Here is a 16265-nt window from a genome sequence, read left to right on the forward strand (position 1 = left end):
AGAAAAATGAAATCGAGTGTGAACAACACGCCTGGGATGGGAAATGGAACCCTAGCATCAGGGCCATATTGGAACTGGAACTGCAGTTGATTGGCTGGCTACGTTGCCAAGTCAAGTCGCACGAAGACGGCATTATGTAAGCAGGCCAATCCTTTCCCATTCCCAAATTTGCGCCTTCAACTATTTCAACCTTGGGACTCATCTCGTGAGTCCGCGCCGCGCGGTGCTACCTTCTAACGTGTCAAAGAAGCTCTTGACACCGGGATGCTGAAGGCACACCAACACACGAACTGACGTTATCGTGGCGGCTCTTTACGCGATGACGACGAAATGTTTCCAGCGTATGTTTGAAGAGCAGTGAGTTGTCACCAAGTTCGGGGCTCCTTGTAACTGTCTTGCAAGTTGCAACGGTTGGCGTCGTCTAAATATCAACAGTGCTTTCAACTTCCGTCATCGTGCATTTTCCTTGAAGTTTCGATCAAACAAATGTTGGATAACCACTTTGTTCGGCCACGAACTACTAGGGGAGGGAACGCAAGGTATTTTATGACTGGCACTCTTACTAATCCAACATATACGTGCGGGCGTGCTTTACTAGTGAGTGCGCTGGCGTTCCTTGACGGTACTGCTTTGCCTCACCGGCAACCCTACCCGTGTAGACACACTATTCCAAGAAGAACCTTTGAACACCGTCGGTGTTATTGGACTCGGCGTCTCCTTGGCGATCAATGTACGACATTGCCATACCGGTGAATACCTTAAGATGTTCACAATAGTGACCGACTGCTGCTCCGCAGTGAACTTGGAACAAAGACTTGATAACCCAGCTGAATCACGGATATTCGGTTTTCTTCCATTTTGCAGTCCTAACAGCTCGTTTCATTATCCAAGTACAGTACAAGATCCACGAAAGGGGGCAAACCAGTTCGTTTTGTTGCTCAGCGGTTGCTCGCCTTCTTACGCAAGTACACTGAACTACCCCATCTGGAGATGCGAGACCCCTAGTACACCGTTGCCGCAGACTGTAGCCGCACATTTTCTGGTACTCATCAAACACGCTACCGAAATCACTTAGGCTATGGAGCGAATGCCCACCACTCGAATTGGTGGCTCGACGTACAAGAATGTACGTCAGGAAATGACATCAGGCAGAAGTCACTCGCTACGTTCTCCTTGGTTTTGGCTAGCCATTTTGGTTATGTTCGCATTCTCTTCTTTGCTTGCAGGAGACGCCTTCCCGGAGACTTAGCTGTTCCCTTCTGAAGGTGCGCCAAATTGCGACAAACCTGCTTTCGGGTCATGCAGCCCATAATTCGCAAGTGTCGAGTTGGGTTCGTCACTAGATGGAGGGATGAACATATACACGCATTATATCACATTCATATGACACAGGGCGGAACTTATGATGACTGTATACAAATAGCACACCGAAAACTATGTCTACGAGTATAGCTGCAAATGCAATGTCCGATGGCGATAAAAGGCAGGCTCGTGAAGCAGCATTTGAGTATGCAGTAGGTGATGCGACGTCGACGCGCACTAGTAGAGTGGCGAGCGGACACCACGTTGGGTGGGTAGGGGGGTACCGAGGCGTGTGTTTTGTTCATAGTTCCTCAGAGCTGTGTTCAGCTGTGCGTACAGAAGTTCACTGACCCCATTGTGGTGGCGCAAGCCTGGGGGTTAGCGACTGACGCGTCGAGTGGAGAGGTCGAGACGACGAGCGACTTTGGGGGCGCCAACGCCATAGCACCTGCCCATACATTCCGCTACGAACCTACATATCTGTCGGCGTGAACGACGGCCTAGCCATTAATCAGTCAGTGTTTGAAATTGTCTACCCGCCCTTACGCACCTGCTCGACCCCGGCCACAGCGCAGCACAAAAACAGAATGTAAAACAAAAAGAAAGAAAGTGAAACCAACAAACGAATCCGAACTAAGCGAACGAAGAGAAGTGTACACATACGATGCAAAGAGAAGCGAGGACGAACACGATAACACATCCGAATACGACAAGATATATACACAACGTACGCCGGCGTGAAAGCGTAGTAGAGCAGGATCGAGACTGAAAGATATGGATATGGAAGACAGGGAAGATGTAAGAGACGATTAAGGAGCCGACGAACGAACGGTGATGACCCCAAATCTATATCTCAACAACAGGACCAGAAGCACGTAAAACCTAGAAACGATGGACACCGAGCAAGCCAGCGGACAGACAGGCGAGTGGGAAAGGGTCGGTGAACAGATCGAACCACACACTATGCACGGACGCGTCACCCCCCCTCCGAAATAATACTCCCAATGCTCAGTACGCTTTTCTTCCCACCACTCCCAACAGTACCAGAGGGTACTCCTCTCCCTCCACCTTCGTGCTCGAAAGGGATACCTGAACCGTGTCCGTGACCATGCACCTGTGACGCGTGCACTTGCGCATGTGGATGAGAGTGCGGTACAAGGGAAGGATACCCAGAGGTCCCCGTTCCACGAAACCCACCTGCTCCAGGTGACGACGGCGTGGGAGACGCCGACGACCCACCGGCATGGGCGACGTGCCGGAGCGGTGCGAGATGGATCATATTATTCACGTTCGCATTCGAGAGGGGTCTTGCAGGTCCTTGGCCTTGATTCCCCGCCGTCGTAGGCCACTCGTGCGTTGCATTCGCAGACGATGAAAGACCTGTATTCGTGTAAGACGACGTCGTTGCGTTAGGACCGAAGGGGGAATGAACAAGATGGGAATGGCCGTGTGGGTGACCACCATACACTGTTTGCGTAGGTGGCGCTCCTGCCTGCGCTGACGCACTCCCATATCTCGCGCCTACTGAGGTCGGAGAGGGTCCTGGACCATGTGCTGGGGGGGTCGATTCACTCCTGGTGGTCTGGGAACCCGTCGACGTCCCAGGATGGGTATAAAACTCTCCGTAGTCGTACGTACTGCTCTGCGGGCCCCATGACGATGGGGACGACGTCACGCCGCTTGCGTGGTTATGGTTTGGATTCAGCTGGGGATGATGAGTTGACGGTCCGGCGCCAAAATAGCCTTGCTGTTGCGCCGTCGAGCCTTCCCCCTGATGGGTCGACGGGTGCGACTGAGAACTTTCGTAATATGACCCAGTTCCACCGCCCACATTTGCTCCCGACTGATGCTGCTGATGTTGAGACGAATAATGGCTAGACGCATATCCCGTCTGGGACTGGGAATGTCCAAAACCCGGTATCGTGGAAGCCCCAAATTGGTTTGGGAACCTTGAAGGGGCTGTGGAAGGATGCGAGGAGTATTGCGACTCGTGGGTATGGGTATGGCTATGAGTGCCGGGATGGGTATGGACATTAGGATGGACATTGGGAAGAGGATGGCTATGGCTCTGAGGGTGTTGCTGGGAAGAGGATGCTTGCTGTTGCGGATACCCATGTGTGGGAGATGGTTGGGTATGTTGTTGTTGCGTCCCCACATATCCGGCGTCGGAGGGGTGACCGTAACCGCTGTGTGGTTGTGCATGATGTGGATGGGAAGATGTATCTGGATGGTGGTACGACCCTGAAGTCGTAGCCGTGTCCGAGACGTAAGTCTGGCCAAACGTGGAAGACGGACGTGGATTTTCGAACGATGAACGCTGTTGTTGATGTGCATGGGTGTCATACGTCGCAGACCTAGCCGCGCCGGCTGCGGCAGCATTGGGATCAAATCCCGATCGATGACTGCCCTCGTAAGCTGTCCGAGATGATGTTTGGTCATATCCACGAGAAGGTGTCTGGTCATATGCCCGAGATGAAGATTGTTCGTACGTTCGAGATGATGTTTGGTCGAAGGCGCGGGAGGACGTCTGGTCGTACCCCCGAGTGTCGTACGCCCGAGACGATGTTTGATCGTAACCTTGACGAGGAGGTGGGTCATACACAGCGCGCTGCGTCGGCGTGTTAGTGAATACAGCTTGTTGGGAGACTGGTGGTCCCGTTGGCGAAATGTTCTGGGAGGTGTTGGTGGACTGGTAGGACGTCGCGAGCGGTTGAACTTGGCGTGTATGCGATGTGCTGGATTGAGCAGCAACTTGTTGGCGAGTCCCTGACCCATCGTAAGCTATCGTTTGTGGAGCCATGATGTGCGCGCCGGGAGGCGGGGGGATATTCGCTGGAGGTACTTTGGGAAGTTCATACGTTGCACCGGGTGGGGGAGGAATGGAGGATGCCGATGGTGGTGTTCCGGAATGCGCTGGCGAGGGGAGTTCGATACCCCCTGGAGCACTCGCGACGCCCAACATAGGGTCGAGCGTGGTAGTGGTAGGCCAAGGGGGAAGACCGCTGAGGGTGCCTGAATTAGCGCTCGGGGGTGTTGTGAGGTCGCCGGCATGTACGCTGGTATTCAGTGTCATTGGATTATTAATCGTGCCATGGCGGGGACGTTTGCCAGGGCCGTTGGCAGGAGCGATAGCTTTTCCGTGTTCGTCATCTTGGTTTTCCTCGATCTTGTCGCCGTCGATAGGTGCAGCGAGGGAGGCGATCGGTCTCTTGCGAACGCGGATGTCCTTGCGAATGCGTATTTTAATGCCTTGGTCAGCTAGGGAGCACGACAACGGCGTGGACTCTAAAATAGGGACGGAGTGGGGCGGAAACATGCGAGTGCCGAAAACGTGCCTGGTGAGTCCACGGTAACTCCTACAAATGAGAAACAGACCTTCCATGCCGGGGAACTTCTTTGCGGTGTAGACGTAGAACGGTATGGAGTAGATGGACTTGCAGTGACGAACGATGTTGCTGTGATGAAAGCATGTTCGAAACGAGAAATTGCAAGTGAGAGAGGGAAGGACGTTACCCGACAACCTCGAAGAGACTGAGCTTGAGACGATAACTTCCTTCGGTTCGTACGCTAAGATCCGGAAATACGAAGAATCCAGCGTCTTCGTTTCGATTTTCGGTGTCCTTGAGGTGGTAGAGCGACGATACGACGGAACCCGTGGTGCAACGCGTCTTTCCGTCCTTGTAGCCAGGTCAATTACACGGAACTGGCTGACCGAATAAATAAGTAATAGAAAGAGGATGTACCTTTAGCCAGTGTAATTCTGCGTCGTCGTCGGGCTTGGCGAGACTGGCGAACATGAAGTAATAAGGGTTCTGCAAGAAACTATGAGCATAGTGGAGGTCGCCATCGTCAGCTTCGGGATGAGTGGGGGGTTGACGGGTTCGTTTGTCGATGACACGGAGTTGGATGATGGGAGGGGGATCGATCGGGCGACGGTCGGCTGGATGAGAGCAGGGTGAGTTGGGGTGTGCGAACGAGGGTGGAGAGAAGAAAGAGGCGCTCACAGCCCACGCCGCACATGCGGGCTTGCTTTGGCTCCTGTCTGACGGTGAGTTCATACTCTCTAAGATAAACATGAGTTGGATTAGTGACGGGTATGAGCAGAACGACACGGGATGGAGGGATATCGGGTGCGATGAGCTGAGAGTGGAGAAGACGGAGGGACAGACAGGACTGACGGTGGAGGGGGGGACGAGGGGACGGGGGGCTTACAGTCTGTCTCTGTCATGGAATGCACGATCGCGGTCGAGGTAGGGATACCCGGGTGCGATCGTGCCATAGCTCGTGCTTGCAACGTCCATGAGCGTCGGGGGTGGACCCACTGAAGTCCCGATGATGCGATGCTGGTTGGCGTTGGCGTTTGGCCTCGACGATGGGTCTGACTTTGCTGGTCGTTGGCAGTGTGCAGTGCAGTCTTTCTGTTTTTTTTTTTTTTTCTTTTTCTTTTTTTCTTTCAGTAAGTACGACTTTGTCGATGGGGAAAGCCAACCCCTCGTGCTTCCCACTGATACGGCTCTCACGCACGTGGCACCTCTCACGCGCATGCACCGCCGCGGATGCTTTTGGAATCCACTGCGGAAGCAAATGTCCCTGCAAGTCTAGGCCACGTCTGAGACCGCCAGCGAGACAGACCTTCCGTGGACTACAAGGTGCTGGCCTGGCCTATACTATGAGCTACTATAGACCACCTTGACACCTTTCCACCGATGAACTCTCGTCCCGTGTCGAGCAGACGAAAGCGCTAGAACTTGTCTGGGCGTATCGAGCGCGTATAAGGACTGGCGTTGTACATCACCGGGACTGCCAGTGGAGGGGGAGGGGGAGGGGAGCACAATATCCTTTCCTTCCAATCCTCTATGTCAACCAATTAGATGGGCCCCATTTTGTTCAGCGCGGGTCAAAATGTGGGTTTCCAAGATCATAACAAGTCATAAAGTCCTCCTGTCCCTGCAGAGACTTGGAGCCCAGCCGGTGATTGGCCGGGCAGACTGGCCCATCACGTCATGTGATATCATGGACAGATTTCGTCTTGGCGTAGTACATGCTGTTCAAGCTCTGCCCATTCAAGAAGAACGCCTATAAGATATTGTTGCACTATAATGTATGTATATGATAAATAAACAAAGCAAGAAGGTATAGCAGCAGTTTACGAACATAATGGCAGAACGAAATCTAATCCCACGCGCTTCCAAAATAGGGGGATTAGTATTCGTAGTAGCCCTCGTAATACTAACGCACTCTTCCTGGACGCCGTCAGGCCAGGTCTGTAAACTCTTTATGAACACCGATCATACCAGACCAAGGGCTCCGGTCACGTGCAATTTAACATTATTTATACACTGCATACGCACAGCGGCAAGAAGGGACTCCCATGGTAGATAACTGCCTCAGCTGTTATTGTTGGTCACTGGCGGCAGTGTATATGTAACAGTGCGATGGAAAATGTTCTGGGGGGGCAAATCAGTTTTTGCAGGGCGCTTGTTGGCTCATGCCTCGCAGCCATCTCTATTATGCGTTGCTTTGTTTTAGTGTTTGACCCACTTGTCGATGAGGATGTCAGTGGTATCGTGGCCGAATGACTTTCAGACCAGTTGGCTCATTTCGAGTGAGAGCAAAGCAATCGTTGTCTGCGAGTGTGCCATTGAGATATCAAAGAAATGTCGTGATTACCATTGGGGACTGGATCTGTAGGTGCCTGCTACCAGTACCTAGTGTACTAGCAATAGGTTGTGCTACGAGTGCTAATTTTCCTGTTTTGGCAACAGCGCGTGGGTTCGGCCATTATCTTTGCAATTGCGGTGTAGCGACGGACTCAAGATCTCATTTAAGTACATCTGAGCACTCCTTGTGGTTGATTACTGCGCGTGTAATCCCTGGTAACGAAGGTGCCTGCCATCCCGACGGGCTTGTTCAACTCTATCTAACTCTATTTACGCAATCAGCTTACGTAACTATATAGTCTGTACATGATTCATTTTCATCTCCGGCACCTCCAGGCGTTTGTGCTAGTACTGCGTTTGAAGATGGGCGAGACGCTGTACCAGAATAGATCTTGGGCTATGCGTGCTAGGTTTACACCTTCAACCCGCGTGCTGTTGCTTCCCTTCAAATATCACTCTCCCAGACCTCTTTTCGATGTGCCCCCGTCAAAATCATGCTCACCGCAGCCGTGACTACTGCGTGCTTGCTAGCGGCGTATTGCACATGGAACTATGCATCGAAGCTAAAGGTCAGTGAACTGAAAGTAGCCGTTAGCTGTACTTGCAATGCCAATGTTCTCTTTCAGAGCGTTAACTACTTGCCTGGTATGAGACCGCCCCTTTCTGCGCTTAGCATATTTGGTGCCCTCATGCCCACGTCTTGGTGGAACCCTGGCCTCAATTGGTCTTGGGAGTGGAGGAAAACTAGTGAGTCAGCAACACTTTTTGCTCAAGGCGGGGGGATTCATTCCTTGCAGATTATTTCAACTATAAGCACGAAGTGATATCGATGGTTCCGTTGGTTGGTCAACCCGCGTATTACACGTGTTCTCTTCCGGTCATGAAGCAGTTATTGAAAGAAGAAAGCAAGTTGGGGCTCATCAAACACCCCGAAATGACACCTGCGGTCTCGTACGTGAATTTCATCGTGGGGTATTTTTTGCAGCTCACATTTCTAAAGTATCTGGGGCCAAAATCTTCTTACTGCAAATGGAGATGTATGGAAGCGCCATAGAAGGATCGTTGGACCTGCGTTTACAAATAAAACGTGGGCACATTCTTCCATCCTTAAATGTGTACTGAGACCATCCATTAGCTACGATCTTGTATGGCGGCAGGCCGCCGCACTTTATGAGGACATGGTTAGAGCAGCTAAATGGGAGAATGAACAAATGGTCACCGTACACAATATCAATCAGTATACCCGCAGTGTACGTCAAATTCACATGCCGTCATACCATGGAGGCTCATCCGTGGTCTCCGCAGTTCGCGTTAATGATCATTTCGCGATGTGGTTTCGGCCTTCTAATGCCATGGAAGGACCCAAATACCGAAACAACTGAAGAAGAAATGACCTTTTCCACTGCACTGGAGTGGGTCTCCGCAACCACAATACCATGGCGCCTCGTCTTACCGCGTTGGTCATACCGACTACCCATCAGATGGTATCTTTCATTCCGTTCTTATGCTCTCTCGATAAATTAATGGTCACAGGCTTCGCAACATGGAACATGCTTGGTCATCATTAGCGGTGCACATGAACACGTTTATCGAAACAAAAGCGCAAGAGCTCGCTGGGATAATAGACGGTGATGATCATGTGCAGCGTGGCGACATCTTCACGCGCCTCGTGACTGCGATGGACAGCTCCGGAAAGACCGGCTTAGAAAAGCAGGAAGTCGTGAGTTGACCCATCCTGATCGTCATGTACAATAATTTATAGTGGACATTAAGATCGGGAACACTTTCACGCTGATGTTTGCTGGTCATGGTACGTTTCTTGTCTCCGGGAATCCACCTAGCTGATTCATCTTGCACTTCAGAGACAACCGCGAACGTTCTAGCGGCGACTTTGGGTTTCCTGGCAATCCATCAGGACGAACAAGAGAAAGCCTATCAAGAAATATTGGCAGCAATTCCTGCCGATCGTGGACTAGTTTGTCATTCCATGTGTACTGTGACTTCTGACCAGCGCTCTTCCAGGGTGCAGAAGATGTCGCAAAACTTACTCATACCTTGGCATGCTTCCATGAATCTGCAAGAATGTTCCGTGCGTTATCTTTAATTCTGAGCTTAGTCTCGGCATAATGTATGGCAATCAGCTGCGGGGAACATGCTCCCAAGAGATATCATTGATGACGTCACGGTAAATGTAACAAGTCCTACTCCGGGAACTATCGTGTTTCCCAAGGGTTCGAGGGTCATTATCGACATGGTCGCTATCCGTAAGTGGGTGTCACGCGCACTTACTCCTTTAAAACGTCATGCATAGATCACAACCCCGAGGCGTTTCCTGACCCTGATGTGTGGCGTCCCTCGCGCTGGTACGGGGTATCCGAGCCTGATCTCACCATGTTCGGCGCTGGGCCACGTGTATGCGTAGGGCGCAAGTTCACCCAGGTGGAAGCGGCTTGTTTCTTGGCGCATTTCTTGCGTGACTGGAAACTCGACGTCGAGCTCTGTAATGGGGAAACCAGGGAGCAGCACGAAGAACGAGTGATGGGGAATACAAAGCTTACTGGTATTGCCTTTGGGGTTGGACTCGTGGACCTGAAGCTTATTGCTAGAAAGTAGCGGATTCATCCTGTCTCCGTTGGGCATTTTGTACTTCTGAACATGTATCTCAGTATTTCTGCTCGTTTTCTGACTTCGTGGCAGTCACGCGGAACAGTCCAGTGTGGGTAAGGAGGTTGCGTCCACACCATCCCTGGCCATGTCGACAAGACAAAGTCACTGGGTGTAAGTAGCGGATCACCAATGACTATTTCTACAGTGAGCATTCAAGGCCATCGTGGACGTGAAACTACCACGAGATAGCTCAGGAATAAAATGAAGACGAGAGCTATTATGTACACACTGGCAGGTACCCTGCCGTCGGCAACGCCATGAAGGGAATTTCCCGTACCACCGGCTGAGAGAAACAGACGGGTTGCATCGATGGCCCTGGTCGCCTTCGATGGGGCGATACCACGATATGTCAGTGTGACGAGGAGAGAGGTCCTTGGCAGTAGAGTTCCCTGCTCTCAGGTTTAATATAAGATCTGCAATGGTACCAACGGAATTCTCCTGAGCACAGGAGGAAGTTCGGGGCTGCCGCTACGTGCTCCGCGTTAACTGGAACCATTGCGTTGATAAAGCATCATTCATAGATCGCAAACTAACACGTGGCAGTGTGATTCTGTGTACTCGCATGGGAGGTGATATTACGTACTGTCCCAACTTTTTCACACACATCACGAGACATTACAATGTAAGTTAAGGTCCTGCTTTCCCACCCTGCCTTCTAATGCATGCTAATGGCAGAAAAGTTTATGAAGATGATGTTATAATGACATAAGAATGGCAGCGGGTTTCATCATCACTGCCTGATGTAGTCATTATATTTCCCTTAAAAGGCTATTTAAGGAGAGAGCATCATAAGGCATTACGATGAGCTCTGTCACCATCAACATGCCATACTGTCATTATAACACCCTTAAAAGGCTATTTAATGTATGCAGCTATGCTAAGGGATTATGACAGGCTACCAGCACCTGCCAACATGTCAACACTCATTATAATTCATATTTATCATTACAATGCTACCTTCCACTCTACCAATGTTGACTTGGGTCAATGTAACATTTTTCTCATTCTCATTCTTTCATTCTCATCGCAATTCTAAGACATTTTTAAAAAAAAACCCATGTGCATGGCATTGACTACAGTGTACTTAACCACATGGATATAGGTCATAGTACCCTAAACTTGAGGCTAATATAGGAGGATGAAATGATGATGCAGTGATTCCAAGTAGGTGCAGGGTATCTATCAGGGAATAAGGAGTTCATAGCATGTAGGACTTGAGGAATCTGATGTGTTTGATTGGCATTGAGTCAGTGAGCTGCAGTAACTTAAAGCAGCAGTGACCACATACCTGCACTGCCAAAGCCTTGCTGCAGGTCAGATGAATAGCAATCCTGGACCAGCACATGGGGGGTTGGTTGGCAATGCTGACAAGTGTGCACAATGGCTGGGTATAGGAATACTGGGGATGATTGAAGGGAAAGGAAGTTGGCATCATCATCAGTGTCAGTGGTGATTCCATTTTGTCATTGGGGGCAGTGGGGAACTGTCAACATTTAACAAGGGCCAGTTAATAATAATAACTTGATGGTGTGATGGTGACAGGTACTTACTGCTGCAATGGTATGGGTGAAACTGCCTGACAAGTTGGCAGTACAGATGATACCCATGATGATGGTCATGGTAAGGGTGTGGAAGCAAGGAAGTTGCCATGTATTTACAGTCCATTGGATTATATAATAATTCCCATTGGCTGGGTTTCAATACCTTACATTGACAGACAAATTGGCTCAATACTTAGTACAAACATTATTGTTGTCTAGTTTGCATAATGAAGCTGTATGGTAATCTACATGGGGTGTATGACTATGAAAATGTACTAGTAGATACATGCCAGTCACCTGGGGAAACATCCAGCAAGAGACATAGGCACAAACAAGAAAAATCCCAACCCCCACAACAGGGACATACTGTATCAGCACCCATGGTGAGTTGTACCATTTTGGGCAGGCCTCAAAGGCAACCATTATGAAGATGTTGGGCTATATGCAGGAGAAACAGGACCTGGTAGGAATAAACTGCTGTGACCTCACTAATATACAGAAGACACTTACACTGGGCAGGAGCTGTGGAAGAATTGGCAGTCAATACTGGTGGAACTGAGGTCAATGTCATCAATAACTCACAGGCTGGAAAATAACTTGGAGAAGTTGGAATATTTGGGCAAGGAGGGTGACACCAGTGACATGGGTAAGTATTTTGGAGACAAGGGTGGCATTTGTGCAGGGGCTGCAGAGCTGTGAGTGACATAACTACAGATATGACTGAGTTAAATTACTTACAAGCTGGGGGAAGGAGGCAATGAGAAAAGGAATGATCAGTAGAGTGAGTAGGAAAAAAATAAAAGGTTGTACTAGGTGAATCTGGCATGAAGTTAGTGACCCATTTGCTAACAGATAAACACAACTTACATCTCAGAGACAAAGGATGGGCCAGTTGGTGAGTACTGTGGAGATGTGGGACTGAAGGAAGGCAGTTGTGGACTGTACCACAGACTGGTTGGTGAATAACAGGGAGACATGAGATTGAGAGCAGGTGATGTCAGGAAGTATGTTGGTGATGTAGCCCCTTGGCTTCTGTTGTAGAATGGGGATGTCACATGTACCAATGTACCAAATGGTGAGGTCATTCCACTGTATGGAGATTGAGGGACATAAGGTGATGTATGCATTGGGAGAGCTCAGACTATACCCAGGGGGGCCAGTGGGTGACATGTCTCCTGCACCCAAAGGACTCTTCCCATATCCAAGGAATGAAAAGTTGGTGGGATCTTCTCTGCCATTGACAGAAAGGGGTGAGAGGGCTGCCAACTTGCCCTTGAAGTTACTCTCTGACCATGCAGGGGAGTTTGTGTCATATGGCATCATCGCTACTTGGCTTGGTGTCATACTGCAGTCCACATGAGCAGTAAGAATATTTTGCACCAGCAGATGATGATCAACAATGGTGTCTTTAAGTATGTTGATATCCAGTGTGATGTTGAAGGCACCTGTACCCATAGGCACAAGCTGGCCAAACATAACCTCTTTCACAATACCATGACAATCATTATTTTCACCAATGGCAGCAGCTTCCATCAGAATCTCCACCATTTCCTCAAACAAGCACACATCAGGGCACCAGTATCAGGATAGTTAATACTGTGACAGGTGATTGCCATGAGCATTCTGTGATGGGTCAGGAGGTTGCAGGGCAATGCCAGGTGGTGGTACCTTGTATGTCTGCACTTCCTTCTTATATGCTGCAATGACTGTATGTTTGGAGAACTGTAAGTATGATGGAGCGGTTACAGTGAAGTTAGTAAACTGAACATGGTACTAATGTACCAGTGTGAGCTCTGCCACTGCAGCATCACAGGCTTTGTGAAACTCAATGTCATTCTTGAGAGTCACCCAAGTGTCCCCTTTTGCAACACAACCAATGAGATCTAACAAAGTGTCAACTTGCTTCTGATTTAGGCTTGCTTCCAGGGCAATCTACATAAACTCAAAGTCACCAACACCACAGAATGGTCAGTAGGGAGTGTTGTCTGTTGGAGGAACAAACATCATCGAGCACCTTCAGAACTCATCAAAACTTTGACAAAGCAGAGGCTGGTTGCTGCATGGATGAAACTCAGTTTTGAATTCTATTACTTGCTGTGATAGCCAGGGGCATGATGGCTGGGATTGAGAAGTAGTCAACAATCTTGTGCCCATCATAGTATCTGATAGCACTAAAGAGGCATACTTGTAATCATCAAATAGAAAAAAATTAAATTAAGGATCGCACCTGGACTTCCAAGAGGTTCATTCTCATGTGCACTGGCAGGGTATTTGTGTTCTGCAAACTCATGCAGTGGGGCATCAACAATGGGATTTCCTAAGCCAGTTGTGTATTTGGCAGAAGAAGGGGAAGGGAAGCCTTACTTTCATCATTAAATGAGTATATAGATGGGCCAGCCTCATTGCCATTGGGAACAGCAACAAAACTGGAAGGGGAATGTAACATGTTGGGTCCCACATTTTCAGCAGGTGGACCCTGAGCACTACACATTTTCTTCATTGCACAGCATTGTGCTGACTCAGGTGCAGCTCTTGGGAAGTGGTACTTAGGGCAGGTGATGTAGAATGATGCTCACCTTTTTCAAACTGCTCCAAAACTTGGCCATATCATTTGCATTCTTGCTTGGCTCCGGTTTGTTTCCTGCAGCTCACTTCATGCCTCTTGAAACCATGTGGCTTGAATGTCTTGTTGCAATATTCACATATCCAACCTGCTAGAGTCTTTTCAGAATATTTGTACTTTGAGTGGGCCCTTTGAGACAGCCCCATGGTAACAGTAGTCTGTCAATTATGTCAGGTTAATAGCAAGTAATAGTGGGAAGTTAGTGGGTTCTGCAATGGATTGAAGTGATACACACCTTGAAGGGCAAGGATGGCAGTGTGTGATGGTGAAGGGATAACAATCAGCTTGGAATGCCACTTCACTTACATATATTATAGACATGGAGTCATTAGGACTATCCTTACAATACCTTCTGATTATCAAAGATTATCGCAATGTCACATGGCTTATTGAAATGATAGGTAAGGTACAGTTATTCTATTAGATTCCATCAGAATGGTATTGTAATGTACATTATAATGTGATGACACATCATTCAAGGTTGCCAGCATCATAATGGTACTGAACAAATTTGTGACAACCCTGCTGAATGGCCTGAGTATCCTTTCAATATGTTCATAGAACATCTCAGGTGAAGTGATTCACAGTGGTCATGAGTTAGCCCCCAACATGACAAGCAAAAGAACCTTTGCATATCCAAGTTAAATGGCAAATACAGTGTCAAAGGAGCAGTCTGGAAAGTTAGTAGGGGCTTCACAAATGTCTCAGATTGTCAGTGACCATCTATTGCAAAGAGAAAGAGGACAGGCTATGGTACGAAGAGCAAGACAAGAGCACTTGCCTTAAACTTGAGTTTGATGGTAGGTTTGAAGTAAACTTGAGTGGGGCTTGAATGTCTGTGAAGACAGTAGATTGTTTGGTTGAATGATAGGGAGTAAGGTAGAAATCCCCAAGTTTATATACATGCAGATATATGCACAGACCAGTAGCATATAAGGAAACTACTACCATGTATAGTATAGAATAGCAGAGAATGCTATGGAATATGATGCAATAAGTGATGTCATTCTGATGTCACTGTGGAGCTGTATTACTGAGCATGTCATATGATGTTACATGTGTATCAAAACATGTAAGTCTAGAAGTGATCTAGACAGTTGGAACTATTACCATATTTCCAACACCATCAGCCAAGATCTTGTATGGAACAATGGACTAGAATGCGAACCGTGATGGTAAGTGAATTTAGCTGCAAGACCTGCCTTCTCCGCAGCGATTCTTGCCCTTGAAATCTATTTAAATGCTGGTCAATCAGGATGCCTGGATGGTGATGAAGGCTACAGACAAGACGACTACTGTCTGTGTCGATCCCGACGATATTGACATTGGTCGATTGAACGGGGTATCGAGATACGGTGCCGCTACCGCATGCTACAGCTAGAACAGCTTTTCTGAGATCTCAGGGAAAAGAGACTGAAAACGATGTGTTGATGGCGAGCCACTACATTGGGTAGGCTATTGTCTTGTTCAATCCTCGAGAAGTGAAAGGCATCGTACGAACAAAGGCCCTTCCCCAGCTCTGTTGGGAACCACGTAAAAAAATCCGGGAAACACTAATACCGAGTGCAAGACAATATTGAGCAGGTGCCCTCGGACTCTAATTTTCAGGTGATCCTACCTGCTGCAAAGTGTGACACAAACAACTCTCTTCGACTGTAGATATGTTCGTATGGGTTGGACGGACCCATGTAGTAATGTCGCGTAGTCATTGAAGGTTCTTTCACGCTGACTATTCATTCATGTTCCATAACGAAGCTTGATTAGGAACTGAAGCTCGAAAATCGAGCACGATGCAGTGCCAGAATCAAAGGCAGCCATGTGTTTCGTCGAACGCCCGAATATGAATATGATGGCGTGGGTCAGGCTATCAAGGTACTTGGAGCCTGCAGCAAGAAGAATCACATGTCACTGCCCAGGCTGCCATGAGCTTGATAGGCTAGTCCATGATTCCGTTGCACGATGAGCAGGTGGTCTTCACACTTACGGTTAGTGAACGGTGTGAAGAGAAAGGTTGTCAGTTGCGCAGTGATCTTTGATCTTGAATGCAGTGTTTCTGTTGCGCGCACTGGCGGCCGGCCTTCAAGTTAACATCGAGGGTTTATCGATGTTACAGTCTTGGACGAATTCGTTCGTCTGTTTCAGAAACGCCACCGTAGGGCGGTGATCGTTAATGGGGTCTAGTAGTGCGGCCCCTTCGGCATATGGAGCGGGTCATACCAGCACATGCCCCGTCGCAAGTAGATGCCGCAGGCGACACAGGTGCTCCGCTGATATCCTTAATATCCCATTTTGGCATGGGTTCCCTTACATTGGTTCCTACCCAGGTTAACTGACATGTCTTTGATGGAATGTTGCAAACCACCCAATCGTCCGATCGGTGATTGGGTTCTCGCGGGCGGGCTGCTGAGCTCAGGTCTTGTGGCCAGAGGTTTCGAAACTGACCGACGGAGAAGGACTATCAAAAGCTGAGCG

General features: G+C 48.8%; 4 protein-coding genes across 4 annotated transcripts; 1 reads left to right on the forward strand and 3 right to left on the reverse strand.

The window, feature by feature from the left end:
• Positions 1–2140: 2140 nt before the first annotated feature.
• F5J12DRAFT_110596 (velvet factor-domain-containing protein) lies at positions 2141–5497 on the reverse strand. Its single transcript, XM_051737982.1, has 4 exons — positions 5046–5497; positions 4816–4979; positions 4678–4757; positions 2141–4587 (listed from the first exon to the last, which is right to left on the reverse strand). Exons 1-4 carry the CDS (start codon positions 5376–5378, stop codon positions 2279–2281), a joined length of 2886 nt encoding a protein of 961 aa, XP_051599663.1. The 5' UTR covers positions 5379–5497; the 3' UTR covers positions 2141–2278.
• Positions 5498–7136: 1639 nt separating this feature from the next.
• F5J12DRAFT_110674 (cytochrome P450) lies at positions 7137–9777 on the forward strand. Its single transcript, XM_051737983.1, has 12 exons — positions 7137–7531; positions 7589–7709; positions 7760–7913; positions 7963–8049; positions 8098–8212; positions 8268–8446; positions 8496–8682; positions 8736–8772; positions 8825–8937; positions 8985–9051; positions 9104–9226; positions 9274–9777. Exons 1-12 carry the CDS (start codon positions 7457–7459, stop codon positions 9573–9575), a joined length of 1560 nt encoding a protein of 519 aa, XP_051599664.1. The 5' UTR covers positions 7137–7456; the 3' UTR covers positions 9576–9777.
• Positions 9778–10514: 737 nt separating this feature from the next.
• On the reverse strand, positions 10515–11248 carry F5J12DRAFT_927558 (uncharacterized protein; the record flags this gene model as incomplete). Its single annotated transcript, XM_051749413.1, has 4 exons — positions 10515–10534; positions 10587–10641; positions 10918–11112; positions 11180–11248. 4 exons carry the CDS (start codon positions 11246–11248, stop codon positions 10515–10517), a joined length of 339 nt encoding a protein of 112 aa, XP_051599665.1.
• A 792-nt stretch (positions 11249–12040) lies between these two features.
• Positions 12041–12718, reverse strand: F5J12DRAFT_892919 (uncharacterized protein; the record flags this gene model as incomplete). Its single annotated transcript, XM_051747613.1, has 1 exon — positions 12041–12718. The coding sequence occupies one exon, from the start codon at positions 12716–12718 to the stop codon at positions 12041–12043; it is 678 nt and encodes a 225-aa protein (XP_051599666.1).
• Positions 12719–16265: the final 3547 nt, after the last annotated feature.

This window comes from Pisolithus orientalis, assembly GCF_024613125.1.
Source record: "Pisolithus orientalis strain OTSU chromosome Unknown F5J12scaffold_15, whole genome shotgun sequence".
Classification (NCBI taxonomy): domain Eukaryota; kingdom Fungi; phylum Basidiomycota; class Agaricomycetes; order Boletales; family Pisolithaceae; genus Pisolithus; species Pisolithus orientalis.